Below are 27,504 nucleotides of genomic sequence, written 5' to 3'. Positions count from 1 at the left end.
GACGCGACAGAAAGCGGCAGAGTCCGCTCTCCTGCGGGACACGTGACGTGACGTTACCAGCAGCACGAAAGATGCGTGAGGAGCTGAGGGAGAACTGCGCTACTTTTAGGACAGACGGCGAATCCAGAACTCCTGCAAACCAAGAGAAACCGGCGGAGCCAGACACGGGTCCCTTGCGGGGAAAGAACACAAGGTTCTAAGCATGTGACTGTTCGCCTCACTTGCTAGTGAGAAGAACAAGCAGAAAGGCCAGCTGCACGCCTCACCTTTGACACTGAAGGAGACCAAAACGCAGAAACACGCGCAGGCCCGGCACCATGGGGGCGAGGTGGTCACCCGGCCGGTGACCGGTCTGCATGGACGTGAGGGGCGGTGCAGGCCAGGGCCCGTCCCGCAGACACCCTCCACCGTGTGAGATTTGTTTGTGAAAATAAGAAACCAGGAGGAGCCTGGGAGGCGCACGCCGGCTCCTGCGGATGCGCCGGGAACCGGCAGGCGCTCTGAACGCAGGGACGTCCTGGCCGGGGGGCGCAGAGTGGGGTCGGAGCTCGTCTGCGATTAGCCAGTGTTTGTGCAAAACCAAGAGACTGTGCGTGTGAGGTGACAGGTCTAGGACTATTCCGGGAGCCCGGCTGCTTGACTAGGAGGCAGACCCAGAGGTGTGCTCGGCCCCACAGCCCTGAAAGCGTTAGCCGTCACAGGGCTTGCGTTTCTGCCTATTTTTAAAAAACCAAACCTCACTTGCTTAAGGGAGAAAGTCCAGTGGAAAGGGAGCAGCGCTCAGGCCAGTGTTCCACCCCCTTGGGGGGATAGCCACACCCAAGACCCCACAGCAAAGCCTGAGGTTACCCTGACCCACAGGGCTTTGGGGGACAGGAAGGACACACTTACTTTGAACGCACGAAACGAAGTCGGGGCTCTTTGTGTACGGAGATCCGTATTTACTAATGCAGTCTGCAAGAGAGAGAGGGGGAAGCCCGTTGTTCTTGTCGTCAGAGACAGGAAGACTTTAGAACTCGCACGTTGGGTCGGAGACCCTCTGGAAAAGGGTAATATTCACGCTTCCTGGGGCTGAAGCAACAACACAGTCCAGATCCCTTGTACACTGGCAAGCCAAAAAATGCCTTCACCGAAAGGGCGGTACTCTGTGTGCCAAGGTGTGTCTCTCCGCAGACGCCTTCGGCTACAGCCCCGAAGGATCACTGCTCACATTCAGGGAGATTCCTGACCACAGCCAGAGGGTTAAACTTCAGTTTCAAGTGGACCCCCATTTGGAAACACTGCCCTTGATCCGAAAGTCATTCTGCTTCGGGAGCGTCGCCCCGAAGTCCCACCCACCTGACGAGCTGCGTACACATGGGAGCAGGGGAAGGTGCCTGGAAACTCGAACCTGAGCACAACAGTGTTGAGCCACGTCCCGCCTTCAGCAGGGTCCCCGGGACTACACCACGCCCAGGCGGACAAGGGCCGGGGCCGCCTGGAGGGGGCCCTGGGGTAGCTGGTCACCCTTCGCCTCTAGAAGCAAACCCCAGTACCCGGGAGCCAGGCCTCTGAGGCCGACAGGGAACCCGGGAGCCAGCAGGTTCCTGTCTTTTTAGGGCCAATTACAGGTCTACCTGGCTTCTTGCCAGATACCAACCCCGAGAAGGAACCCTAAGAGGATATAAGGCCAATGGAAAATTTACCAAAATGCACTTCACAAAATTAAAAAGGGAGACCCTGGATTAGATGCATCTTGTGACAAGCGATATGCATCCCAAAATCTCTTAAAATGAAGGTCAGGGCCTCTTTCCGATGGCCGTTTGTCCCTTCACCTTCTCCCCCCAAGTGCGCAGGGGCCACCCGCACGGTGACGTCCCTACTCGGTGGCCGGGGGTGTCCGTTCATACACTCCTCTTGTTCCAATGAAACAAAAACGTTGTTTACTGTTCTCAGTTCTGACTGGTGACATGGCCGGTACCAACGCGTGCAGCCCCCACGGACAGAAGTTCTCTGGGATCTTCAGTCATTTTGGGAGTGCCAAGACCCGGAGACCAAAATGTCACAAACCCACTAAGTCAATCCCAGTCCCAAACAGGAAGTGAAGCCTGGAGTCCGAGCAGAGAAGCCGTTTGCCAACAATGGCGCTGGACGGAGGCTAACATGGACCCTGGGGCGTGAGAGGCACACACAGGTCCGGTAGGTGAGCTCCGGGAGCCGACGCAGACGCGAGTCCCCCTCTATTCCCTTACGACGACCGTAGAGGCAGGGACTCAACTTACCTAAGTATCTTGGATAGAAATAGTCCTGCAGAAAAAGAAGGGGCAACAGTTTACTGGCACGGTACGAGACTCCCCAAACAACCGCCATGCAGCTGGCCAGGGACCTCGCCTTCCTCCCCAGCGGGCGGGAACAGACGCCTGCAGAGGCAGGTATCTGAGGAAGGTGGTAAATCCCCACAGCTGGCCCCGTAACAGCCGGTGAGAACCACCCAGAAAGCCACTCTCTGCCAGAAGACCATGGCGTGAGGAGGCCAAGTGGCAGGGCCCAGGCTGCTTACGCGGCCTCTACAGGACGTTCTGCATATGACCGCAGACGTGATCGGACCTTCTGGAAGCAGCACAGTGATGTCATTTACGGGACCTCGGTGGAGCCGTGTAACATGTCTCACAGGACAGGGCGCGTCCCAGGTACCGTCATCCAGACCCTCCCTGACCCAGGCCCCTCCCAGAGCTGAGCAGACCTCGATGGGACAGTCGCTGCACGGCTCTGATTTGCATCCGCTCTATTTGTAAAAGAAATGGGCGCTGGATGAGGCACGGAGGGTGTAAATGGGGTCCTTCTGTCTGCGGGTGCAAGCTGGCTGTCCGGCGCTGGGACCACCTGGCCCTCGCTGGCCAGTCCGGGCCAGGGTCCATGGCCCCAGCCACAGATGCCAGGCCACGGGCCACTCAAGGCAGCCCCCACCCGTCCACTGTGGTCTCCCACGCAGGGCCCGTCGTGGAGCGGCTTGGCCCTAGACGACCCCCCCCCCCCATGGAACCGAGTGACGCGGGAGCAGCCCCCACCAGCTGCTGGGTCAGCTGCACATGAGTGTCCGCCGATCTGTCCAACCCATGCCACCACGGTGAGGTCGGTTAAATGAGCCCTGCTAGAGGAGAGGAGGAGACGGGCATTCACGACATGCTGTGGCCTGTGCCTGAGGTCAGGAAGCCAGGACGAGCTCTGGACAGCACACGGTCACCCGAAACCATGCTGATGAGAGCTGGCTTGTGTTTGCAGTGACAGGCAGAGGGGATCCCGGGGCTGCCCACGCGCTGGCCCAGCTCAACCCCATGTGTCCCCTCCCCCACCAGTTACCGCAGCCTGGGCCACGGTGCCAGGCACACTGTTTTCAAAAAGTCAAGTTTTAGTAAAGATGTGGTTTAAACAGACACATAACTGCTTTAAGAGAGAAGTAATGGTCAGAGCAAGTTTGTTTTTCAGCCTGTGTGACAGTGAAGGGGCCGTTCAGGCAGTTGTGATGGAGGCCAGGACTGGCCAGGTAGGGACGTCCCCAAACACCAGTGTTTGGAGGCCCCGACCTCCTGGCCTCACTTCTTTGTGCTGCTTTTAGTTACGGACTGGCAGCCCCCAGACAGGAAGGCTAGGCGAGGAGGGGTACTCTGACAAAGATCCAAGAGCTGAGGTCACGCAAGCCGTGACATCTTCTGGGTCTTGAGGGATAACTCAGGCCACAGACTCTGTCACAAAGGGAAAGGCTCTGGTTCTGAAGGAAAGATTTAGGGTGGAAGTGTGACACACCCACTCAGGAGACCAAGAATCAGACTGGAAACAACACAGAACCATGAACAGAGTACCCCAAGTCTTCGTAAATGGTGGCATTATCACAGTTTTCCAGAAAGCTCTATCATAGTTTCCAAACCATGACTGCTACTAGTTACGTGTTGTATGTTTTGATAACGAGGTCTACGGTGAGAAGCATCACTGACCGGAACACCGTGCCCATCCCCTGCAGGCAACCACATCCGTGGGAACGCAGGTTCTGAGACCACGGGCTGTAACCTGGTGAGTTTATCCTACTTTGTGTGCTTGATTTACTTGGGGTGGGGAGAATGCTGATCCGACTGCCCGTCTGGGGACAGGACAGACGACCTAAAACCCCTGTGCACTCCCCCTGGAGAAAGAGACATTTCCAGCTGTCCTTTGACGTTCTTACCAGAGAGGAGGAAATCTCCACATGCGAAGGGCACCAAACACAGAACGCGCAGCGGGTCCCACCTGCACCACAAACCGGCCCCAGAAGCCATAGCCTGAGGTTCAGGAGCTGGGCTGGCTCTCAGCAGCGTCTCCCACAGGGAGCCACAAGGCCCGGCCACAGTTCAGAGAGCTAGATCCGAAACCAGGGATCAGTGGCCTACAAACTTACCCTCTTTCTTTCTGACCACACGGGGAGCAAGGCCTGGTGTGGGGCTGCATGCGGGCTGGGGTGGGGCCAGCAGCAGGGAGTAGCCAGGACCACCGGGCTTGGAAATGGGGCCTTTGTCATCTGGCAATCATTTTTCTCACGGGTTTGCTTCTGCTTTAAGCAACTAAAGATAGAAGAAGGGAGTGAGCAAAACTGTAGGCCGCTGAACTCTAAGCTGAAGCTCCAGAGGGGAAGGACATGTGTGCCCAGTGCCTGGCCTGGTGCTGAGTGGTCCCCTGAAGGCCCTCAGGAGCCACTGCCCAACAGGTGAATGAATGATACATGAATGGAAGGGTGAGTGAATGGACGGACGGACGGACTGACGGATGGATGGACGGACAGACGGGTGGATGGATGGACGGACGGATGGACGGACGGATGGATGGATGGACAGACGGATGGATGGATGGACAGATGGACGGGTGGACGGATGGATGGATGGACGGACAGACGGATGGACCGATGGATGGATGGACGGATGGACGGGTGGACGGATGGACGGACAGACAGACGGATGGATGGATGGACGGACAGACGGATGGACAGATGGATGGGTGGGTAAGTGGGTCAATGGATGGATGGATCGGTGGACGGACGGACAGATGGATGGTGGACGGACGGACGGACGGGTGCCGGGGAGGATGAATGAACAGGCAAGCAGAGTCCTACACTTTTCCCTGACTTGAACAAAGCACCGAATTCTTAATTTTATTGATAACATCAATAAGCACACTGGGGGAAAACATCTTAATCAATGCTCTTAGCTTTTCTCTGTCCACACTTGGAAGTAGCCGTACTATCATTCCTCCGGCTTCTGAACTGCCAGTACGTTTTTTACACTCAGAGCCTTAGATTAACAGCCATTTGCCTAGCTTTCTTCTGCCGGTCCCTCCAAGGGCACACCCTCCCAGGGGTAGACGAGCCAACGTGCATGTGAGACTCAACAGCTGAGCTGTCTCCACTCCTGGCCGGACGGCCCCTGGGCGGAACAGCCGTGTGGGGAGCTCACACCCCATCCGGGGACAGGGCTGGTTCCAGGAGGCTCAGTGTGTTGGTTTTGGCCGAAAGCCACCTGCCAGAGCTCATCCCAGTGTGCACAGAGCCAAGCGCTTCAAGGAACCCAGCCTTCCCGGCAGACGCCCCTCTCCCCTGCTCCTGGTCCCCAGGGGCTCACCAACACAGGAGCTTGTGCCCATGGACAGCCTCTGCCCACCTCCGTCTGCTGTGAGCTGAAACCACAGTGTTTCTGTGACGGGACCTCCCCGTCTCTGCTCCCTAATTATGCTGTCACCAGATTGCCCCTTCACTAAGAAAGGACCACAGGAGAGGGCCAGCAGGTGGCTGGTGAAATCCTTGAGAATTCCCGTTTGTGGATAGAAAATCCCGTCAGCCTATGCCCTGCACGACCGCTGCGTCCCCAGTCTGCCCGGCGGGATCTGCGCCCCCAGTGCCCCCCATGGGGCCAAAGTCAAGAGCAGCAGGGAGCTGCCCACCCTCCCCACGGGGCAGTTGCCTGTGTGCGGCCAACCTGCCACCCGCCTCCGTCTCCACCTCAGGACGGTCCCTTCCGCAATTCCAGCCGAAGCGGCATCGGTGACCTAGGCCAGCTCGCTCGCCCAGCCCATCGCTCCGGGATCCCCTCCAGGGGTCACCCTGCACACTTCTTCCCCTGGGCCTCCTCCAAGGCTGGGTAGGGTCTGTGGTCGTCTCCCCCCAGCTGGACTGTGCAAGCAGATCTGCCTTCCGAAAATGGTCGGGAACCACAGCAGCCTCATCGGCCCACATGCGCATTATCAAGACAGAAGCATGACCTGGCCTCAGCGTGTGGACAGAGCACGGCCACCCCGGTGCAGGTTAGAAATGGGACCAGGAAGGGACAGCTCGTCAGGACCTTCCTGTCCAAACCTCCTTTAACCCTCTGAGCTCCTCAGAGGCCAGGGAGGTCCTTGCAGGGACGCGGTGAACCAGGGGAACCCAGGCAGCGTCTAGCATTGAGGGTGTGTCTCCCCGTGGACGCCGCTCTCCGAGAGTCCTCCCCTGACACGTCTGGGGACTCACGGGACACTCACGGCCAGCCTGGCTGAGACGCATCCCCTCAGCCGTGCATCACACACACCGAGGGCTTCTGCGTGTGTCACTGCAATTACACGCTGCGGCCCGACACGGGCCACTGTTTGTCCGTACATTAAGACTGTGTCACGTCCTTTAATAAGTAACAGCCTGAAATTTTGCTTCCCCAAATTTTAAACTATTTAACAAAGCTGGCTGGGACTTGTGTGTCACAATAACTCTGCTTATTTACATGACACAAATAGAAGGCATTTTCCATGAGAAAGAGTCAAAAAAACCTGAACAACCTTTGGCCTCAGTGCTGCCTGTTGGTAAACATGATGTCCTTCTTGTCAAACCCACTGACAACTTGAGCTGCTCCTCCAGAGGCTTTCGCTTCCAGCTCCTGCTCTGACTGGAGGAACTCACGGCCAAGGTCTCGCTGTTCCTACAATGGCTCTCTGGGAGAGTCCCTATCTGGGCAGGCGAGCTCTGGCCCCTCAGCCTGCACGGAGGCTCCGTCCCCAAGGCCAGCATCTGGGGAACGCGACTGTGTGGGCACGCGGCGCAGACCCAAGACAGTCCTGGGGTCTGCCACATGATGGCGCGGGGGGCGGGGCACAAACTCACACCCTGGCCCCTGACAACCGCCAACAGCAACGTCCTAACGGGTTCCTCCCTCTTGGCCGGAAGCATCGCGCCCCAGAGACGCACATCCAAATCAGACGGCTGCCCAGGGGCCACACCTGCAGCCGCCAGCCATGCCCGCTGTGCCGGAGGGACGTGCCAGCCCAGCCTCAGCGGCCCCCATGTGGACATGCCCAGCTGCAGTGGTGACCCCCGTGGGCCCGTCCCCAGGGGCTGCCTGAGTTCAGCTGCATGATTTCCCCACGGAGCTCAGTGTCCTGAGAAGGGGCCCTCACCAGCCGGGTCTAGATGGTAGGTTTCGGGGGACACAGGTGGACAAAACGTGTGTTATTACCATGGGCACAGATACCGGGAGCAAACAATTCTCAAGTTCGCCAAACAAAGTCTGAGAAAGCAAACACTAGCACCATACATCACTGTCTCATCTGGACAACACGCTTGTACTTGGCGGATCACTTGAAGCCTGATGTGGCTCCCAGATTCCTCCACTTCCAACTGCTCCTGAAAAGTCATAAAACTTGTAACAAGCTGCACCCTGTAGGGGTCAAAACTTAGATGCACACGCCCCAGGTTTGCAGGGGGCTCCCGGATGCACGCTGTGGAAGCCCCAAGCACTGTGGATGTCCTACAGCACACCTGAGCCCGGTACCTGCTGCGCACAGAAACAGCCCCCCACCTCCAGCCCCAGGGACGAGCAGAGAGTGGGGCGCCTGCCAGCGGTGCCACAGCAAAGGGACGGCCAGGGAGCGTTCGGAATGGCCTGGCCCCAGCTACCCACGATCTCAAGAAACGGGCCGTAAGCCTCCGATTCTTCAAAGGCTCTTTTGTTCCTAAATAACAAGGGCAGACGTTCCATGTTTTCCAAGACCGTCTGTTATTGCATTCCTGCAGATGCCGGGCCTGCTGGCAAGGGTGACGTGCCATCCACAGGGCCTGCAGGGTGGAGAGCCCAGGGTCCCTACAGACTCCTGGGAGGGAACAAGTGGGGCAGGAGGCCTGCTGGGGCCGGCCCCGCTCTCACCAGCCCGGCGACAGGCCTCGGAGCCAAGCGGGAGCCCACTCAGGCAAAGCAAAACCGGCCCCTGGGATGGGCATGGTCTTCCGGGAGCGAAAGCCCACGAAGCAGAGGGTCCAGGAGGGGGGCCTCCGTCCACAGGGATCAGCGGGGCAGGAGCTGCTTCCCTGAGAACCCAAGGAAGGAGAGGGGCTGCGCCTGTGCAGGGTGGGGTATGCCCGTACCCCAAGGTCGCACAGGGAAGAGTGTGTGTGTGGCTGCACTCAGAGCAGTTGGGGGGGTCGTGGGGGACAAGGAGGCAGCTAGAGGCTCTCCTGTAAGTCACAGCGAGGTGTCACCTCCCCAGCCAAGGCAACTGCATCCCAGAGGCAAGTCACTGGGGGTAACCAGGTCTCCGTCTTTCCTCTCCACCCTCTTGCCGGGGCCCTCCTGAGACCCCTTGGGGCCACCCTAACAAGAGACGACCTGCAGGAGAGGCTTTCATCTCCACAGGAATGCCTGTCCCCAACCTGTCCCAGGGAAGAGGGGGTTTCAGGAAGACAGGTGTGCTTGGAGGCTGGTGTGCAGCACTCCGAAGCTGACTGGACCCCGAAAGGGCCCCCTGCCACCACTGGGTCGCCCCATACCTGAGGACAGAGATGGAGGGAGACTGGGCAGGGTGGGCCCCTGTGAGCACAAGCACAGCCCAGGCGTCGCACACCTACACCGTGAGGCCCTCCAAGTGTGCCTCTGTCCTGTGCCCTGAGAGCTGTGAGTGCTGTCTGCAGCTCCAGTGAGTCAGGTGCTTTGTGAAGAACCGCACCTGGAACTTCCCTGCACCGCAGGCTGCAGCTGGCCGTGCGTGAGGGCCAGACACCCCGGCGCTGGGAAGTGGAGACGCGGCTCTGTGCAGCAGGCCGGGCCAGGCCGGGCGGGCTACGTCTTTTGTCCAGAACCCTTTCCGGAAGCAAAGCCTGATTACCGAGATGGCATCCGGCGTCTGGAACCCGCCTGCCTTAAAGGATTTAAGTGGAAGGTGACTCCGCTGGGCTGGCCTCCGGGAGCTTAGGAGAATCGCAGCACAGACAGCCGGGGACCGTGTGGGACGCCGCACCGAAGACAAGCCAAGGAGAGGGAAATGCCAGGCAGGGGGAGTAACCGCGTGAGAGGAAGCAGATAAGGAGAGAATCAAACTGCCTGAGCCCTGCAGAGGAGGCTTTGTGGTGGCAACAATGGGGAGCCTGGCCCAGGGGAGTGTCGGGGGAAGGCCGTCTGCCCCCAAGAGGGAAGCAGGTGGGTGGCCAGGATGCCGGGGAGTCAGGAAGGCCCCCCAGGTTCCCTTCCTTTCCAGCATAGGTGTGTGATGACCCCTGGAACCAGGAAGGAGCCGCTGTGCCGGTAGCTACCTGCTGTGAAGGTCACGTCCCGACCCCAAGAGAAGAGAGCCCGTTCTGGAAAAAGCCAGACCAAGCAGGAAAGCTAGGCCGGCAATCCCAGCTCCCGCAGAAGCCTCTGAACACCAGAAAGGACTCGGCGGGGGGGAGCTGGCTCCCGGTGCTCCTGCCCACCCAGCCTGGGGGACGGGCCGAGCTCTCCTGCGGGGCCCTTCCCGTGGCTCGCTCAGCAGGGAGCCCCCAGAACCCAGGAATGGGCCAGGAGGGCAGCACTGCCTTCTGCGTCAGCAAGAAATCAGCAGGAAAGAGCAGCGTTGGAAACTCCACCAAAGCCAGAGCTGGAGCCGGGCTGGAGGTCGCGTGGGGCTCCCGCCGAGCCACGGGAGACAGGCCGCTCCCAGAGTCCCCCCCATGGTGGGGAGGGTGACCGCCGTCCCTAGCCTGGCTGCTCCTGCCTTCCACACACCAAAGGCCAAGTCCAGACCACAGAGCAAACATCCACACGAGAACAGGTTAAAATGAGGGGTCCGCAACCCAGCTGACCTCGACAGAAGACACCGAGAGGTCGAACCTGGGAAGCGGGTAACTGAAGGGAAGGGCAGGCTCCTGCCGCTGGGGCTGGGAAGGAGGAGGAGCCTTGGGAAGGGAGGGACGGCTCTGCTAGGAGCGAGGGACAAATCCCCACTAGGGATACAGGCAGGGGTGGCCAGGACCTCCCAGGCAGGAAGGCACCCAGAGGGCACTGCTTTGCATTAAAATCAGGGGATCTTAAGCAGGCTTTCCTTTTCTTGCCTGTGTAGCAGACATTTGTAAATAAAGTTATAATTAAAACATAAAAGCCGTTAAAACCAGGGAGATGAAAGGTCTGGGGAGGAGGCCACTATGGTTAAAGCACAGTGTGTCCAGGCAACAAGGAAAAGCCAGGCCAGGGCCTTGGCGAGTGCAACCTGACTGGGCAGGGACTGGTTGGGGGTGGGGTAGCCCCCCGTCTCCCCGAACTCCTGTCACCTGGACGCCCTATCCCATGGTCTGGGGACCCCAGCACCTGTCACACAATTCTGCAGCCGTCTGGTGGCCAGTCTCACGGCCCTGCCTCCGGGCCCTCAGCAAGCCTCTGCCGGGAATGACTCATGGGGCCACCAGGATTCATCAGTCCAGAAACCGGAAGACAGGCCAGAGAAGATCAGCAACCCTGTTCCTTACAGCCACAGTGAAACTGTGCTGCTGTGCGCGGGCAGTGGCCCTGAGGAAAGCAGCCTTCCCAGAGTGGCCCCACAGAAAGGACTGGCCCAAGGAGACCCGTCGGTGGCTGGCCATCCTGGGAAGGCTGTCTTCAGAAGGGGCTGCAAAGGGGTTGTCATGCCAGTGGATGAGAAATACAAGTGAAACTAGAAACCTGTACAGGCCACACACGCCGTCCATGTATCGCAAGGTTTCCTTCAATCCCAGAATTCCTTAGAAGAACCATTCCGGGAGAACCAAATCTTGCCATCACCCTGACCTCACAGTACAAGGTGCATCAGTTTCCACACTCCCAGCTTCCAAAGGCATTTGCCCCGGAACAGATACGCATGCAGGGTCCCGTGGGTCCCCTCCGGCAAGACGGCAGACTCCTAAGCCGATGCCCAGTCCACACTTGGGCGGTTCCCAGTAGCCGGCTGCTTGCCGCCCCACAGTCCCCAAGGACATTATTAATAGAAATGTGTCCTGAGCCAGCACAGTCCAGCTCCTGGAGTAACCGGCTGCTTCGAGAGAGCACCTCGCTGAGAGGTGTACCACGCGGGTTGCCCTGCCCGGGCCCCCTGACCCCAGCCCTCCTGCCCAGCCCTCCCACATATGTTCTGGTCCTATTCCTGTCGGGGTATTTTGGGACCTGCTGTAGCAAGCAGTTCCAGACTCCGTATCTCTCAGTTCCCCTTTCAAGCACACACTCCGTCCCCCGCCCCAGGCGGCTGGGGACTGTGGGCAGCCCACACCTCACTTCCAGTCCAGCTGGGGCGCAGGAGTAGGAATAGGGTTAGGGTTTGGGTTTTTAAACATCGCAGCTGTTTCACATCTTAAAACCCAGAGGGGCTGTGTGCCTCTCTTTCCCTCAAAGGGCTGCCTTCAGGGGTGCTGGGGCAGAGCAGCTGTGATCCGCCTCTTGTTTGTTAGGGTGGTGACTTCAGGGTCCTGAGATCAAGCCCCAGCAGGGCCCCGGGCACAGCAGGAGTCTGCTTGACATTCTTTTTCTCTCTTTCTCGCTCAAATAAGAAAATCTTTGAATAAATAAAGTGGCTGCCTCCAGAGGCCTGCTGGAGGAGGTAACTGAGGACCCACTTACACACCCGCCAACAGCTGTGGGAGCGCCCCGAGTCACCAGGAGGCCTGGGGCTCAGAAGCCGCGGAGGAGGCTGGAGGGTGGGGCTGGGGGACCCCTCTGCCTCTGACCCTGCGCGCCCACCATTCCTGAAGGCTCCTGGGAGGGAGCCTCTCCTGCGGCGCGGTCCCCCAACCCGGACCTAAACGGCTCCCTGCGCAGTCGGGGAAGGGAAGCCTGCGTGGGGAGCGGCCCCGAGGCTCCCCGGCTGCGCGCACGGTCCCTGTGTTCCCGGGGTGGCGCGGCGGGGCCCAAACCCAACCGACCCCCAGGCGCCCGCGCACTCACCGTCTCGGGGTCGTTCTCGAACACCTCGCGGGCCTCCTCCTGGCTGCACAGCTCCTCGACGCACTCCCTCTCCAGGTGGCCCTGCTTGGCCTCCTCGAAGACCTGGTAGGCGCGTCGCTGCCGGGGCCGCAGGAACTGCGCCGCCTCGCGCGCCCGCAGCATCACGGCTGCCGGGACGCGGGCGGGAGGACGGCGCCGGGAGAGAGCGCGGGACGGAACGGGGGACACGCGGTCAAGCCCGCCCGCACGCGCCGGCCTCCCTCCCGGCCGCCTGCCCCGGGGATGCTGCTGCAGCGCGCGGGCCCGGGGTGCGGGGGGCGCGGGGCCGGGACGCGAGGTGCGGGGGGCGCGGAGCCCGGGGTGCGGGGTGCGGGGTGCGGGGGCCGCGGGGCCGGGACGCGGGGGGCCAGAGGGCGCGGGGAGCGGGCACCCGCGCTGCCCGGGCACGGGGGGCGGCGGGTCCTTGGCGGGCAGGGAAGCGGACTCCCGGGCCGGCCGGCGCCGCGGCCCCGCTGGGAACTCACTGTGCGCGGACTCGGAGGCCAGCAGGAGCAGCAGCAGCGCGGTGCCCAGGGCGGCGGCGGGCCCGGGCGGCGGCGGCATGGCTGGGCCGGGCCGGGCCGGGGCGAGCGCGGGGCGAGGGCCGCGGGGGACGAGGGCCGGGCCGGGAGCGCGCGCTCAGAGCACCCGGGAGGCCGTGGCGAGCCGCGGGCGCCGCGGGGCGGAGGCTCCGGTCATCCCGTGCGGGCGGCTCTGAAGGTCACATCGCGGCGGCGGCGGCGGCGGCACCTCTGCGCTCGCGGCCGGGGCTGGGGCGGGGCGCGCGGGCAGGACCGGCCTCGGGGCCGCGCGGGGGCGGGGCGCGCCGGTTTCCACCCGCGCCAGGCGCGGGAGCGGGTTTTCGCGGCGGAGACCCCCGGGGCCCCCGGGCGGGGCTGCTTCGAGCGGGGCGTCCCGGGGACAGAGCTGCCCCCAGATCGCGGCGCAGGTCATTGGCTCGGGGCGGGGACCCGCGGGGCGAAGTAAGAGCGAAGTGCGGGGGGGACCGGCCGCCCTCGCCCCCAGCCCTCGCCGGCGCAGCGCGAATGCCCCGCATCGTTTCTGGGGTCTCGAGACTGAAAACCTCCGAAGAAGAGAGAAGCTGAGGTCACGCCGAATCCCCGCGAGGTCGGGCGTGAGATGGAAGGAGCCCCTTTGGGATCTGTTTCCCATAGCGACGGCACCGAAAACCTCGAGGCTTCCCAGTACGCGGCTCAGCCGAGAGCAGCGCGGTGCCGGGACTCCGCCGCGTCAAGGGCGACACACACGCGCGCACACGGGGTCGGGGGCGTTGCGGGGCCCAGCGGGCGGGGACCCAGCGTGCGGGAGCAGAGGCCTGGACACCGCCCTCCCGGGGCCCCGCAGCGCACCTGCCCCCACCCCCCCATGCGGGTCACTGTACTTGAAGGCTCAACACTGAGAGTCCAGACCTCAGTTTCTCCTCACCTTCTGTAATGGGGGAACGAAAGGTCATCGCTCTGGAGGCTTTGAGGTCAAGGTCTGGAGGTGGGGTTAATGAGCATTAGTATGTTAAATTCTAGGCGAACTTTGATGAGAGGCTCTCCAAAGCGCATTAACAATTTAATAGGTAGGTCGTGGGCGCCTGTGATCCCAGCTACAAAGCTCGCCTGTGATCCCAGCTACAAAGCTCGCCCGCGGGTGATGAAAGGGTTAGCTGAGCCTCGGCGGAGAAAGAACAGTGAGTTAGTTTTCCTGCCTCTTGTTCTTAAGGAGAAGTGCTGGTTTCGGGAATCAGGGTGAGGCCTACATTCTCCAGTGCGTATTTACGCAGATCTCTGGTTAGTTAATCGCAGGTCTGTTATTTCCCAGAGTTCCAGGCCTCCGGCCCATGAATAGATTACTTCTTACTGGTGTGTGTTTGGTGAAGAGAGTTTGTAGAGTTCTTGCAATTCTGAGTCGGATCCCAATGAGAGGGAGTGTCATGGCCTCTCTGTGTCCCTCTGGGAGGGACACTGGGTGTGGACTCACCGCTTCAGGTGACCACGCATCAGCGTGGTACCTATGGGAAGGGCCTTTACCTGTTGGCCTGGACCTCAAGCCCCTCCTGCCCCTTCCTGTTCACCCCTTGTACCGAGTTGGTATCTCCAACGCCGACACCTCCCGTTAGGCAGAGACTGGGTTTAATAAAATGCCTTCACAGTCACCCATTTTGGTCACAGCAGAAAGCAAATGCAGGGGAAGAGTGTCTGACCCAAGCTAACCCTGTTACTGATGTAGAAAATCCGCTCTAAGGCAGAAATAGAAAATAGGTAAGAAACAACTTGGATAATGATTTCCAAAACTGGAAAGAGCTGTCAGGCACTCTGTCACATAGCCTGAAATAACAAAGATGCCGTGGCCAGCTGGACTCCCCAAGGAGCAGGTGACACACCTGGCAACAGACCTTCCATATGGACCATCGGCCAGTCTGTGGTCAGAGATGAACAGCCAGTGATCCTCTAGCCAGGGATCGAGTGGGGTCAAAGTGGGGGTTTAGGAAACGACGTATTTTTGGGAAATAGAAGTTCCTCCCTCCCCTTTCCACCATCACATCTGTGGGTGGCGATGACTTCAGGGCACTAAGACCATTCACTTACATATCCATCAATGAATCGAGTTGAGTCCTTGCCATTTTGTCTTAAAAGTCTTAAAAGGCAGCGAGCTGGCCGATGACCAAACCAATCAGACTGGGTTTCCGTGGCTTCTCAATCAGCCTTACTGAGGCGTACAGAAGTATACTAAGCTGCACAGTAAGTTTTGACATGTGTGGTGAACACGCACACCTGTAAAACACCCCCACGATCGAGGTGAGAACAGAGCCGTCACCTCAGAACCTTTCCCAGTTCCTCTGAGCCGAGCGTCGCGGCCCTACCTCACCCTGTTCTGGGCACAATCACCGACCCACTTCCTGGCGCTACAGAGCACCTCGCCGTCTCCGGACTCTCGCTCAACAGGAATTGGACAGAACGTGCTTTTTTGTCTTGCACGAGGCGTACTCACTCGCAGACTCCCCTGCAGCGGGCCGCATCAGGGGCACACTCTCTTTCCTTCCTTGGTCGGTAGTGTTCCGTGTGTCGGGTGGGTAAGCGCCCGCGCGCTGCTGGCCTTCGGCTCTTTTCCAGTTGTTACCGACAGAGCGGCTGCGAGCGTGCGTGTGTAAGCTGTCGTGGGCACATAAGCTCTAATTTCTCTGGCGGAAATACCGAGCACGGAACATCGGACTGTACCGTAGGTATTTGACTTTTTAAGAAACTGACAAACTTTTTCAAAGCGAATTACCATTTTGTGTTTCCACCAGAGTGTCAGGGGGTTTCAGGACATCTCAGCCGCACTTGCCACGGTTGGTCTTTTTTATTTTAGCCGTCCTAGCCGGTCTGCTGTGGGATTCCCTTGTGACGTGAATTTGCATTTTTCTAATAACTAATTATGACCAAATTTTAACGTACTTACTGCCATCCAAATATTTTTGGTGAAATGTCCATTTTTAAAAAAAATTTTATTTATTTATTTGACAGAGATCACAGGCAGGGAGAAAGGCAGGCACAGAGAGTGGAAGGGAAGCAGGTTCCTTGCTGAGCAAAGAGCCGGATGCGGGGCTCAATCCCAGGACCCTGGGATCATGACCTGAGCCGAAGGCAGAGAGGCTTTAACCCACTGAGCCACCCAGGTGCCCCGAAATGTCCATTTTTATTTCATGATCTTTTGTCTTTTACTTGGGCTCTTTGCTTTTCCAATTATTGACTTATTTTCTGAGTTTTAAGAGTTCTTTAAATCTTCTGGACACAAGTCCTGGGTCAGGTTGTGATTTGCAAGTATTTATTCCAGACTGTGACTTGGTTTTTCATTCTATTAAACAATCAAGCTCTGCGCGTTCTCTTCTTAATTTTGAAGTAAAGTTTATTATAATTTTTATTATTTTTAATGAGTCTGCTCTTCAAATTATATTTGCCTAACCCCAGATCACAAATATTTTCTTCCAGAAGTTTTATAGATTTATATTTTACATTTAGAACTGTGATCCACTTTGAATTCACTCCCACATATTTCATATTTTACATCCTATTATAAATGGACTTTTACAGTTTCCATTTCTGAGAGTTTAAATATTTGCTTTTTCAATATTTATCTTTTGTCCCACAACTTTGCTTAATTAAACTACTAGTTTCAGTGTTTTTTGGTAGATTCACTAGAATTTTTCACATAGACGATCACGTTGTCTGTAAACATAGCAAGTCGACTTCCAATCTGGGCCCTGTTTCCGTCTTTTCTTGTCTTACTGACTGTCTAGCGACCACCGCGGTATTGACTAGAAATGGCGGCAGAGGACCCTGATGCAAACAATTCAGTCTTTGACCGTTGAGTGTGATGTTCGCTATAGCTTTTTATAGATGCTTTTCGTCGAGATGAGGGTCTATCTGTAATTTTCTGAGTTTTTTTCATTAGAAATAGATATTGGGTTTTGGCAAATGGTTTTTCTGCATCTGTTGAAACGAACATATTTTTTTCTTTTTCCACTCATTAATATGTGAGTCACCTTGATTGATTTTCGAATGTTAAGTGTCATGGTGTATTGTTTTGCTAATAGAGGAGCGTCTATGAGCGTATTTTCTTTTCCTGGGCTGTCTTTATCTGGTTTGACACCCGAGAAGTTCTGGCCCAACAGGACAAGTTAAGTGCTTCCTCCTCCTCCGTTTAAGGGGAAGAGTTTTGTGGAATTGTGTTATTTATTCCTTAAATGACGGACGAAATTCATCCGGAATGCCATGCAGACCTGGAACTTTCTTTGTGGGAAGGTACGAATTCAGCTTCTCTCGCAGACTAACGGGTGTTTGGGTTACCTGTTTCTTCACGATGGGGTTTGTGCGGACACTTGCAGCTCGCCCAGGTTGTTGACTGCACCGGCATCAAGTTACTGGTGATAGTCAGTGTATTCGTAGAGCTGCCGTGATGACATCTCTCTCGTTCTCAGTAATGATAATCCGTGTCTTCTCTCTTTTTGTCTGCATCATTCTGGCTAGAGATTCGACAGGTGTATTGATCTCAAATAACCAGCTTTTGGTTTCATGTTATTTCTCTATTATTTTTCTGTTTTCTATTTTATCATTATCCAATCTCATTTTTATATTTTTTCTTCTGTTTACACCGCATTTCATTTTCTTTTCTTTATCGAGTTTCTTAAGATAGAAGCTGAGGTCATCGATTTGAAACCCTATCTCTTTTCTAAAACAAATCTTCTTCAATTTACAATGGGGTTTTGCCCCGATAAACCCAGCATACACTGGAGATACCATAAGTTAAAAATGCTCGTAATACACCTAAGCTACTGGCCCTCGTAGCTGTAGCTGAGTCTGGCCCTCCGTCGTCTCTTTGTGAGGACCCCCGGAGGACCTGGGGGCCGGGTCTGCACAGGCCGCTGCTCGGCCGGCTCCTTCTCCGGGGGGGGGGGGGCACAAGGTGGTCTCGCCGCACCCAGCCGTCTCACCTGTCTGTCCCGAGTGACCTTGGCGATCCCAGGGCGACCTCACTTCCCTCCTGTCCCTCCTCTGTTGTCTGATTCCCAGTTGTCGCAGGCAGGGCGCACTCAAGTCTCTGACGCTATCTTGTCCAGGACAGAAGTCCCCAGGCATATTTTAATGAAGGGTTTTTAAAAAAATCATGTTTTGCGACCCACTGGTTTAGTGGTCTTTTGTTTTCACAGATGCTATTTATTTATTTGTTTATTTATGGAGCCTGCGAGGGTTGGGGGGGAGGCGGAGAGAGAGGGAGAGAGGCCCCCAGCAGACCGTCCACGGAGCGTGGAGCCCAGCGCAGGACTCGATCCCACGACCCTGAGACCACAACCCAAGCGGAAATAGAGTTGGATGCCCCGGCGGACTCAGCCACCCCTAGTGGCACCCCTGGTGGGTTTTTAACTTAACAGAACTTAGTGTCTTGTTAACCAGTGGTTTTTAATGAGCCAGAAGAGCACAGAGGCTCTCCGAGTTTCACTGGATGTGAGCTCTTGATCTCTGCCACAGCTGGTTTTGTGAGTGTGGACCGCATCACCATGTAAAGTGTACTTATTACTGTGGACTGTGGTCAGAACGTTTGGAGAACACTCCTTCCCGAGGTGGATGAAGGTGAGCAGCCCTCATTAAGGTGAAAGTCCTTTCATGGATAAGTCGTCTGGGCTCTTCCTTGAGGGGGACCAACTGGTTCTAGTTTTTCAGAGATGTTCCCAGTTTTAAAATCAAAAGTCCTAGGTCCCAGACCCCGTCAGCCCGGGGCATCCCCAGATGGTTACTGCCTCCTTGGGGTCCCTTTGCAGCCTGTGACTTACAAGGGGTTTTGTGCCAAGTGTTCCCACAGAAGTTGTTTTGTGGAATGTCACAGAAACAGCGTGTGTCCAGGTAAGGTTGCCTGTTCCAGCCCGGTCAGCTCCTTCGTCGGAAACATACAGTGTCGGGCTCGCCTGAGACCCAGGCCTGGTGCTGGTGCGTGTGCAGCAGGCCGGGCCGGGAGGAGGTGCGTGCGGAAGGGAGAGGGACCTTGGGCCCAACAGATACACTGACCTCCTCCATGAAGAGAGATCTTGGACAAGCCCCTTCTCCCCAGAACTGCCACATTAGCAGCTGGGACAGGGGAGCCTCCTGGAGGCTGAGGACCACGGTGAGGGCGCGGGTGCTGCCAGGCAGACAGGGCTGCTGTGCCCAAGACAGTCGGGTGGGGTCACCTCCGGGACCTGCAGACCCTGGGAGGAAGCATCGCAGAGCCTGCCTGTCTTGCCTCGGTCACCCCGACGCACTGCCCTCTCTTGTCACGGCCCAGAGCTGCGCAGAGACTGTGCCTCGCAGGGACGTGTGCCGCCTTACACAGACCCGGCACAGGTGTGCTGCAGGTGGGGACGTGCTGTTTGGGTCACTGGCCAGCCTGGCCTGCCCTGACCTCAGGGTTCTGGCTACACCAGCCCCAGCCTCTCGTCATCCTGCGGGTCACGTTGCCCGTGTGAGCGGCAGGGACGGTGCAGCCGCCAAGGCTGGCAACATCCTCGTGCCCAGCGGCTCCTCGGGCAGGCCTCGGGCTGCGATGGCGGCGGAGCCCCCACTCCCAGCCTGGCCCCCTGAGCACGCACCTCCGGCTGGGACCGTCCTTCAGGGCCGGACGGAGCTCGGAAAGGGAAAGTGCGAGGCAGGCGGCGTGCAGTGGCGCCCCTCATCTAGAAGACGAGCGTTTGGTGTTGGAGGTGCGCGTCAGTGCATTGTAATAGGAAAGCTGGTGTTTTTAGAGCTTCTAGAACGATAATTTTTTCAGAAGAATTTCTCCCCGCTGCTGATATAAATATTTTTGGAGAAGTGCAGAAGTTGGTGTAATGACCGGAAACGTGGCATGATTTTGTGGGGTTTCTGCTGCTCTTTCCGGCAGAGACCGTCCGACAGCATGACCGTTTATACAGCTTCCTCGCCCGGCTTCTGCCCTGCCCTACACACTACGCGTGTGCTTCCCGTGTTTTTATCGTGACAAAGATACACATTTGCAAAGCCCCGTCGAAAATGTTCATCTTTTTATACCCAGTTAGCGTCTGCAACAATTACGTTAGCAAGTAACTTTTTTTTTTTTAAAGATTTTATTTATTTATTTGAGAGAGACAGTGGGAGCGAGCACGAGAGGTGAGAAGGTCAGAGGGAGAAGCAGACTCCCCACGGAGCTGGGAGCCCGATGCGGGACTCGATCCTAGGACTCCGGGACCGTGACCTGAGCCGAAGGCAGTTGCCCAACCAACTGAGCCACCCAGGCGCCCTGTTAGCAAGTAACTTAGCAGATGCTGGGCTACAGCGTGGCGGCCCCTCAGCCCCGGGAGTGGTTGGGTCCCCAGCAGAGAAGTGACGGCTTCCATTCGCGCACATCTCCACATTCCCCAAGACGGACGGATCCTGCTGTTGGCCGTGGCTCCGTGGACAGGAGGCAGGAGGATGTGGGATTCTCCCCAGCGGACGGATGAGAGACCGGGGCCCGGGGCCACACACACGCACTTCCCTGTGTCATTAGCAACCCGGAGCTCCGGGGCACACTGACTTCTTGACCTCCAGCGACCCTGCTCTTTGTGCGGTGACCGGGACAGCTTTCTGCCGTGTGTGTTGTTTTACCTCATGGTCCCGTGATGCACGGCCAGACTCCTTCTGCCTCGTCAAAGGCCTGTGTGCCGGTGGGCAGGTGGGACCAGGTCCTGTGTCTGGGGGACCCGCCTCTCCCCAGCTCAGTGTCTCGTGCTGTGAAAGGGGCCAACGGTGCTGTGCTGGGAATGGCAACAGTGAGTGCAGACGGAGCCCGTGGCGGAGGGCCTGGGTTCCGCACTCACCACGCCACCCGTTCCGGTGACCGTGAGAGCCGTCCCTGTGACCCCTGACCCTGTCACAGCTGAAGGGGACACGGCCAGTGAGTCAGAGTCGGGCAGAGCTGCCCAGCCCTGAGTGGCCAGAGGACAGAGCTGGGGGGCACTGGGGGCCGCACCGCAGAGTCAGCTAACGACGTCCAGGGACTTCGGGCCCCAGTGCCAGGCCCATCTGTGACCTTTGAGCTGCTCAGTACGTGTGAGGACAGCAGAGGCCGGAGCCCGGGAGCGAACGCCAGCCTCCCCTCCTCCGGGCGCGGCCACTGCCCTCCTGCAGGTTGATCAAGGCTGTGGAGATGCGGTCGGGGGTCCTGAGAGAGACGCGCGGCTGCGACTTCCCACACCCGCTCACGCACCTTCTCGTGTTCTGCGCCCCCGTGTGCTTGTTTTCATGTCTTGTTTTCAATTTCTTTCCAGAGGCTCATTTTGAAAATATTATGGATTTCCACTCCATTAAATCTGATAAAGTTAAATGATAAAAAATTTTCTTTTTGGTATAAGTAAAACATTTAAACTTAACCTCCTTTTAAGTCATTCAGTATCTTCTCAAATACTTCAGTGTCTCAGAAAAATGACTGAAAACGTGCATCACGGTGTCCATACGGGTGCACGCTTTTCCTTTGGTCTCAGGTCCCAGTATGGCCTGGCCGGCACTGGTCAGGGCTGGGTGTCGGGGCCCCAGGGTGGGGAGTGTCCGGTGGACCCCCCCTGCAGTGAAAAGTCACCACCATCGTAGCGATGGTGGTGATAATGTTGTCTGCTAAGGATGGCGGATGTTTTCTCAGCGCTCCGTAAGGAATCGTGATGGACAGTCCTAAGGACGCTTTGCTCCTGTATTTATCTGACCAGGACGGAGTGGGCCGCGTGCTCCAGGCTGACCGCGCACGGCTGTGGCCTCCCCTGCAGACCTTCACCCTCCCTCCCAGGTGCTCAGGACTCTGTCGTCAGAGCAGGTCTGGGGTGGGGACGTGGGGGCTCTTGACTCACCCTGGGTCCCAGGCCCTGAGCAGCCGCAGGGAGGAGTGGCAGAGGGCTGGTCCCCGGGGTTCTGACCTCTCTAGACTTGGCCCTAAGCCCACCCAGCGGTGGGGGAGGTGGGGCATCTTTGACGGCAAGGCACAGGGTCCTTCCTCTGGGCCGTGGGGACCCCCGGGCAGCCCCTAAGCCTCTCCCTTAGGCTTGTGGCCTCTGCCCAGGTGCACAGTGCAGAGGCCTTGCCAGGGAAGCTGCTGTGGGGTCACTTGAGGTCAGGTCTGCCCACCGGGCTGCGAACTCTGGGCCACATCCTGGGTGAGACTGTGTCTGAGGCTTCCCTAACCTGGTCCTGAGATCGGTCCAAATGCAGCAGAAGGCGGTGAATGGGGTCCCACTGCCTGGCTGACACTCGCAGGGCGCCCGGGACAAAGGCCACACCCCTGTTCTAAGGCCTGCAGGTGCTGCCCTGAGTCTCCTGTCTGCTGATAGTCCTGGAGTCCCCAGGTCGCCCAGGCCAAGCCTCACAGGGGATTGCCGGCCAAGGAAACGCTTCTGTCCAGCCTCGCTTATCTGATCTCAGCAGCGGGTCCCACGATAACAAGTCGCTTCCCCTGTCAAACAGGCAGGTGTGTTTGCAAACACGGTGGGGGCTCCTTCCCCGGGGGTCTGCAGAAGAGGACCCTCCCTGCTCGGGGGGGGGGGGGGGGGACTCCGCCAGCTGGCAGGCGCCGGGTCCTGTGTCGTTCTGGAACCTGCGATTCTCTCCAGCCTTTCCCTCAAGGTCGTTTGAAGTGCATGGTGTCCTCCTGCGTTCCCTCCGGGGCTGGCCCCCAGGACCGCAGCCTGAAGAGTGACCGGCCTCTAGCACATCAGGGAGGAGAGAACGCTTGCGTCCCCCGAAGGCCTGTGGTCTAGACCGTGGCAGTCCCTTCTGTGACCTCCCTGCCCTTCCTGGGGATGGAGCCTGAGCCCCGGACGCCCGGCTCAGCCGTGGTCCCTGAGAGACCTCCGCAGGGAACTCACGGAGCGCCCGGGGTCCCCGCGTCTGTGAGGTTCTCACAGAGCCTTCAAGTCCGCAGGGAGCAGCAAGGTAGAGCGAGTCCTGTCGTCCCGGGGCCCCGGCGGCGATGCCAGCCCGCACCGGCCAGGTTTGTGTACACCCCACCCATGTCCTCACTGCGTATTTTAAGGCAGTCCCAGACATGATATTGTTTTACCCCAAACACTTCAGAAAGTCTTCATAAAAGAAAAGCAGCACAACTCCGTATTTGTGCCTGGAGGAACGGTCAGTGCCCCCTCGAGGTCACGCTCCGCTGTAAGTCACCGGGATTCAGCGGCCTCCCAGTCCGGTTGATCTCGGGCTCCCTTCCTCGCCCATTCTTTGTGATTTCTTTGTCTGCGGTGGGTGGGGTCGGATGGGAGCAGGCCCTCCCCCTGCTCGGCACCCCCACCCCCTCCCCGCTGGGCCCAGGCTGCAGGCCTCTCCTCGCCCTCCCCCTGCGCGGCACTCCCCCACTTCCACCCTCCCAGACCTGGGGTTCCCGAATCGCCTTCCTCCGGGTCTCATCATTACCGACCACTTCTCTGAGCACAGAGGCCCTTCCTCCATGTGTGGCCCTGGAGGGCAGCCCATCAGCCCGTCAGCCCGTCGGGAAGCGTGGGGTCAGGCTCCCTCCTTCCCCGTGCTCTCATGCTGTACCAACTTTCAGAGGGGCTGCTGACTGTCTTAGCATCTGCCAAGGGGACTTGGGTGGTTATTTTGAGCGTCACTGGGATCCCGGTTTTACCGCGGGGATGTGCTTCTGCCTGTCACACAGGCCAGAGCAGACCGCGGTGGGGCTCCTGTGCGAGCGTCCACCACTGCGAGCGTCCACCGCGCCCCCTGTGTCTCTCCGCCCGGGGTCCTCAGCAGGAGCTGTCGGAGGGTCAGAGGTCGAGTTGTTCTCCGCTCAGGACCTGTGGCACTGGTGGGAGCTCGTGGCAGGTGGGGGCACCTGCCGACTTCATCTTCTTCTGCCATCACAGACCTTCGCCGACCGCCTGGGGAAGAGGCCCTCCAAGCTGTGCTCCCCAAGGCAGAGGACGGCCCCTCCCTGGGCCCCTCCCTGGGCCCTCCTGTCCTGCCCACAGAGGCCTGGGCACAGCGAGGCAGTGGTGGGAGAGGGCTCCCCGGCGCCGCGGGATGGGTATCCGTGAACACGGGCAGAAGGACAGGAGGGGCCACCAGAGCCGGCTGGCCGGCCCTCCGGATGAGACGGCATCGGACAAAGAAAGGAGGAACAGGAGGAAGGGAAAGTCTTCCCCCCACCCCGGGGATCTGTGCGCAGAGGAGCAAGGCAGCCCCATGCACCGTGCAGAGTCTGGAGACGCCCGTGGGGCCGCCGGGTGTCGCTACCTGGAAGGTTTCTTCCCAAGGTCTGCGTGTTCCTGCCTCTGGCCCTCGACACTTGCTGCCTCCATCCAGCCCCCCACGGAACCCCAAGACCACACAGCTTGGAATTGAGTCCGGGACAGGTTGTCCTGCACCCACTGAAAGGCGTCTGCCTGTGACCAGGTGCAGGGACCTCCCCGGTGTGCAGGGACCTCCCCGGTGTGGCTCACTTCTCTGGCACTGGCTCGGCGCACCGCGGACATCCAGCCAGCGCTTCTGAAGGCGCGAACAGCACAAACGCGTCATCTCGTAGCTCTGGAGGCCAGAGGGCTGAGAGAGGGTGTCGGGCTGAGTGCAGGGAGACCCGTTCCCTGCCTTTTCCAGCCTGGGGGCCCCTGTGTCCCTCAGCCCGCAGCCCCTTCCCTCACTCCAACCAGCCTCTCTGACCCTCCTGCCTCCCTCCCTTCCTCTTAAGGACCCGCTCAGACACCCAGGAGCATCGCCCATCGTAGCATCGGTCTTGCGGGAGGGCGGAGGGCGTTGCGGTGGGGAAGGGCGTGGAGGTCTCGGGGGTGTGGCTCTGCCGACCACATAAGCCACGCAGAGGCCATCACCTGTGCACTCTCTCTCCGCCTCTCCGTGCCCCTTTCCAGACAGAGCCCACGTGGACCTTCGACGCAGGCACAGAAAGTGCATGACGGTAACCCCGCGGGTCTGTGCGAGAACACAGCCGTCGGGGCTGTTTCCGGTGTCCGTGGTCTGTCTGCTCAGGGCAGCGCCAGCCGGGAGCTGCCTTGCCTCCGTCCCCAGGTTCTCAGGGCCTGTCTGCTGGGGCACCAGGCTGGGGTGGGAGGCGGAATCCGGGGTCCGGGGGTCCCAAGGAGGCTATATCGCCTCTCCCTGAGGGTGGGCAGCACGGTCCCCGGAGAACTGGGGGCTGCCTGGCCTTGTTCCGCACTCAGCCCTCGAGCCGGGACCACCGGCTCGCCAGACCCCTGAGACTGGGGCCTGCACGACCATCACCCCCCCCCCCCCCCGTGCCCTGGGACCAGGCAGACCCTGCCCTCAGCCTGAAATCCCTGCGGGTTCTCTGTGTCGTCCGTCTGCTCAGTGAGGATCCTGCGGGAGCCGAGGACCCGGGTCAGGGTCCCTCTGGGCTCACCCAGCTCGCGTTCCGCAGCTGTGGGGCCCTCTCGCACCAGATCCAGGACCCGGAGCCACTGTCAGTAGTTTTCGGATTTTCCATCTGCCCAATCACGTCATCTGCAAACAGAGATAGTCTCACTTCTTCCTTCCCAATTTGTATAATTTTTACTTACTTTCCTGGTCTTAATTGCAACCCCTAGGACCTCCGGTGCCACGTTAACTAGGAGTGGAGATGGGGACCTCCTTGCCTTGTTCCTGACCTTAGGACTGAAGCTCTGGTTTCCCAGCATGAAGTGTGATGTTAGCTAACGGTTTCTGTAGGCAGCTTTCATCAAGTTGAAAAGTTCTCTGGGGACACCTGGGTGGCTCAGTCCTTAAGCGTCTGCCTCTGGCTCAGGTGGTGATCCCAGGACCCCGGGATCATGCCCCGCATCGGGCTCCCTGCTCGTCGGGAAGCCTGCTTCCCCCTCGCCCACTCCCCCTGCTTGTGTTCCCTCTCTCGCTGTGTCTCTGTCAAATAAATAAATAAAATCTTTAAAAAAAAAATTTCTCTTCTATTCCTGGTTTGCTGAGGCTTTTTCTCATAAACGAGAGTTGGATTTTTGTGAAATGCCTTATGTCACTGTGGTTACAATCGTACGATTTTTTTCCTGCTCAGCACACGCAGGTAAATCCCACTTGGTCCTGGTGCGCGGTCCGTGTGCGCATTGTTGAATTCAATTCGCTACTATTTTCTTGCGGATTTTTGCACCTACGTTCCTGGGAGATGGTGGTGTGTACTTTTCCTTTTCTTAGTTTATATCAGGGTAAAGTTTGCCTGATATTTGAATGAGTTTGAATGTACTCTGCTCCTAGTTTCTGGGATTGCAAAGTATCGGTATCATTTCTTCCTTAAACATTCGGCACAATTTGCCAGTGGACCCACTGGGTCTGGTGTTATTCTGGAAGATTATTAATTATTGACTCAGTTTCTCTGGTGTATATGCACATATACCAGCTGAACCATCTGATTCTCTGCGTGCGTGCCACTGGGCTGTGTCTTCCACAGAATTGGCCCATTTCAGGCGGGCAGGCTCAGACTTGTTCTTCGTGACCCTTCACGTGTCCGTGTTCTGGAGACAGCGCTCATGGCCCCGGTTTCTCTTCTGATGTTAGCAATTTGTGTCCCCAACCCCCACCTTGGTCTGGCTGGAGACTTATCAATCTTCCTAATCTTTCTGAAGAACTCGCTTTGGGCATTGTTGATTTTCTCTGCTGTTTTTCTGGTTTCAATCCTTTGATTTATTATTTCTTTTTTTCTTCTTCCTTTGGGTGTGATTTGCTCATCTCTCCAGTTTCACAATGGAGAACCCAGATCATGCACTCGAGACCTTTCTTCTGGAACCGATCTCAAGCCCCCAGGCATCAGCACGGCGCTCCCCACACACAGGGTGTGGTAAGGGGCATTTTCTTTTCACTTAATCAAGACAATTCCTCATTCCTCTGGAGGCTCCTTCTTGGACCCATCGATCCAGATGTTCTGGGCCCCGCCAAGCCTTCCCTCATGGCCAGACCGAGGCCGCCCGGGTGTGCCTGGTCTCCACGACCCTGTGCGTCTTGTCTTGCGTTTCTTTTTTGTTCTTTCTTGGAGTTTCCATCTCTCTGTTTCATTATTCATTTACTGTTGTGTGTTGTTGACATTGTTCGTGAGAGCCCTTGGCTTGTTAGTGTAGAGATTCTAAATGACTGGTCCGATCCCTCCAGAGTCCCCACTGGGCCCCGCGCAGCTGGAGCACGTGTTCGAGCTGCCTGTGGCCACCCCGTGACTTTTCGTTGGAAGCTGGATTGATGGATGAGGCAAAGGGAGCCGAGACGCCGCGTCCTTCAGGCTTTGGTGTGAGGTTCTTGCTTATCTGATGTTCTTTCTGGCCGGGTTTCTCGGACTATTATCTCCAGCACATGCTGGCAAGAGTTGGAGCTGTAATTCTCCAGTTGTTTCTTGTCACAGCTGGAAACTGGCGTCTCGCTGTTACCATCACACCAGCTGTGTGTTTCTGAGTGACCTTGGTTCTTCTCGTGTGCTGGTTTTTTAAACTATGAATATTTGCTGAATTTTGTCAACTGCTTTCTGTACATTTGCTGAGATGATCAGATCCTGTAAATTACAAAAATTGATTTTTAAAATTTACTCTTTTAAAATTTTGAGATAATTGAAGATTCACACTCAAATCAGACAGATTTCATGGCCCTTTCCCAGTGTCCCTGCAGTGGAAACAGTTTGCAAAACCGTGAAACGGTGTCACGTGTGGGGTGCCGGTGTGGCTGGGCCGGGGCACGGACGGCTGCCACGCAGGGACCTTTGTCAGCCCCACTCCTCCGGGCAGCGGGTTTCCACACTCTGTCCAGCACGTGTGGCTGTTATCTGTGGGCAGGCTGGCTTGGGGGTC

The 27,504-nt window shown here is 58.0% G+C and overlaps 2 protein-coding genes and 1 long non-coding RNA gene across 9 annotated transcripts in view; 2 read left to right on the top strand and 1 right to left on the bottom strand.

Moving 5' to 3' along the window:
* Positions 1-12,980, bottom strand: part of GAS6 (growth arrest specific 6) — a 31,278-nt gene extending 18,298 nt beyond the window's left edge. Inside the window, exons 1-4 of one of the 3 annotated variants that reach the window (XM_059144671.1) lie at positions 12,704-12,980; positions 12,180-12,346; positions 2,262-2,286; positions 892-954 (exon numbers count right to left, since the gene is read on the bottom strand). In XM_059144671.1, the coding sequence (XP_059000654.1) occupies positions 892-954; positions 2,262-2,286; positions 12,180-12,346; positions 12,704-12,782 (334 nt within the window). In that variant the 5' untranslated portion in view covers positions 12,783-12,980. The remainder of the gene's footprint in view (positions 1-891; positions 955-2,261; positions 2,287-12,179; positions 12,347-12,703) is intronic. The other 2 variants (XM_059144672.1, XM_059144670.1) reach the window with 2 other exon arrangements.
* Positions 12,981-13,849: 869 nt separating this feature from the next.
* LOC131814060 (uncharacterized) lies at positions 13,850-22,443 on the top strand. Of its 4 annotated transcripts, XR_009347115.1 has the most exons (4): positions 13,850-18,337; positions 21,436-21,539; positions 22,012-22,187; positions 22,330-22,443. It is a non-coding gene; the product is annotated as an uncharacterized LOC131814060 (long non-coding RNA). The 4 variants fall into 4 exon arrangements; XR_009347113.1 differs by having other exon boundaries at positions 13,850-18,118; positions 18,236-22,187; XR_009347112.1 differs by having other exon boundaries at positions 21,436-22,187.
* Positions 22,444-22,448: 5 nt separating this feature from the next.
* LOC131814059 (collagen alpha-2(I) chain-like) lies at positions 22,449-25,588 on the top strand. 2 transcript variants are annotated; one of them, XR_009347110.1, is made up of 4 exons: positions 22,449-22,709; positions 22,793-22,876; positions 23,379-24,742; positions 25,279-25,588. XR_009347110.1 is itself a non-coding variant. In XM_059144677.1 (3 exons), the coding sequence occupies exons 1-3, from the start codon at positions 22,689-22,691 to the stop codon at positions 24,210-24,212; spliced, it is 939 nt and encodes a 312-aa protein (XP_059000660.1). In that variant the 5' UTR covers positions 22,449-22,688; the 3' UTR covers positions 24,213-25,588. The 2 variants fall into 2 exon arrangements, 1 of the variants encoding a protein (XP_059000660.1); XM_059144677.1 differs by having other exon boundaries at positions 23,379-25,588.
* Positions 25,589-27,504: the final 1,916 nt, after the last annotated feature.

The sequence above is a fragment of the Mustela lutreola genome, chromosome 13 (genome assembly GCF_030435805.1).
Source record: "Mustela lutreola isolate mMusLut2 chromosome 13, mMusLut2.pri, whole genome shotgun sequence".
NCBI lineage: Eukaryota > Metazoa > Chordata > Mammalia > Carnivora > Mustelidae > Mustela > Mustela lutreola.
Note: the sequence above shows the minus strand (reverse complement) of the source record. Positions and strands in the feature narration are given on the sequence as shown.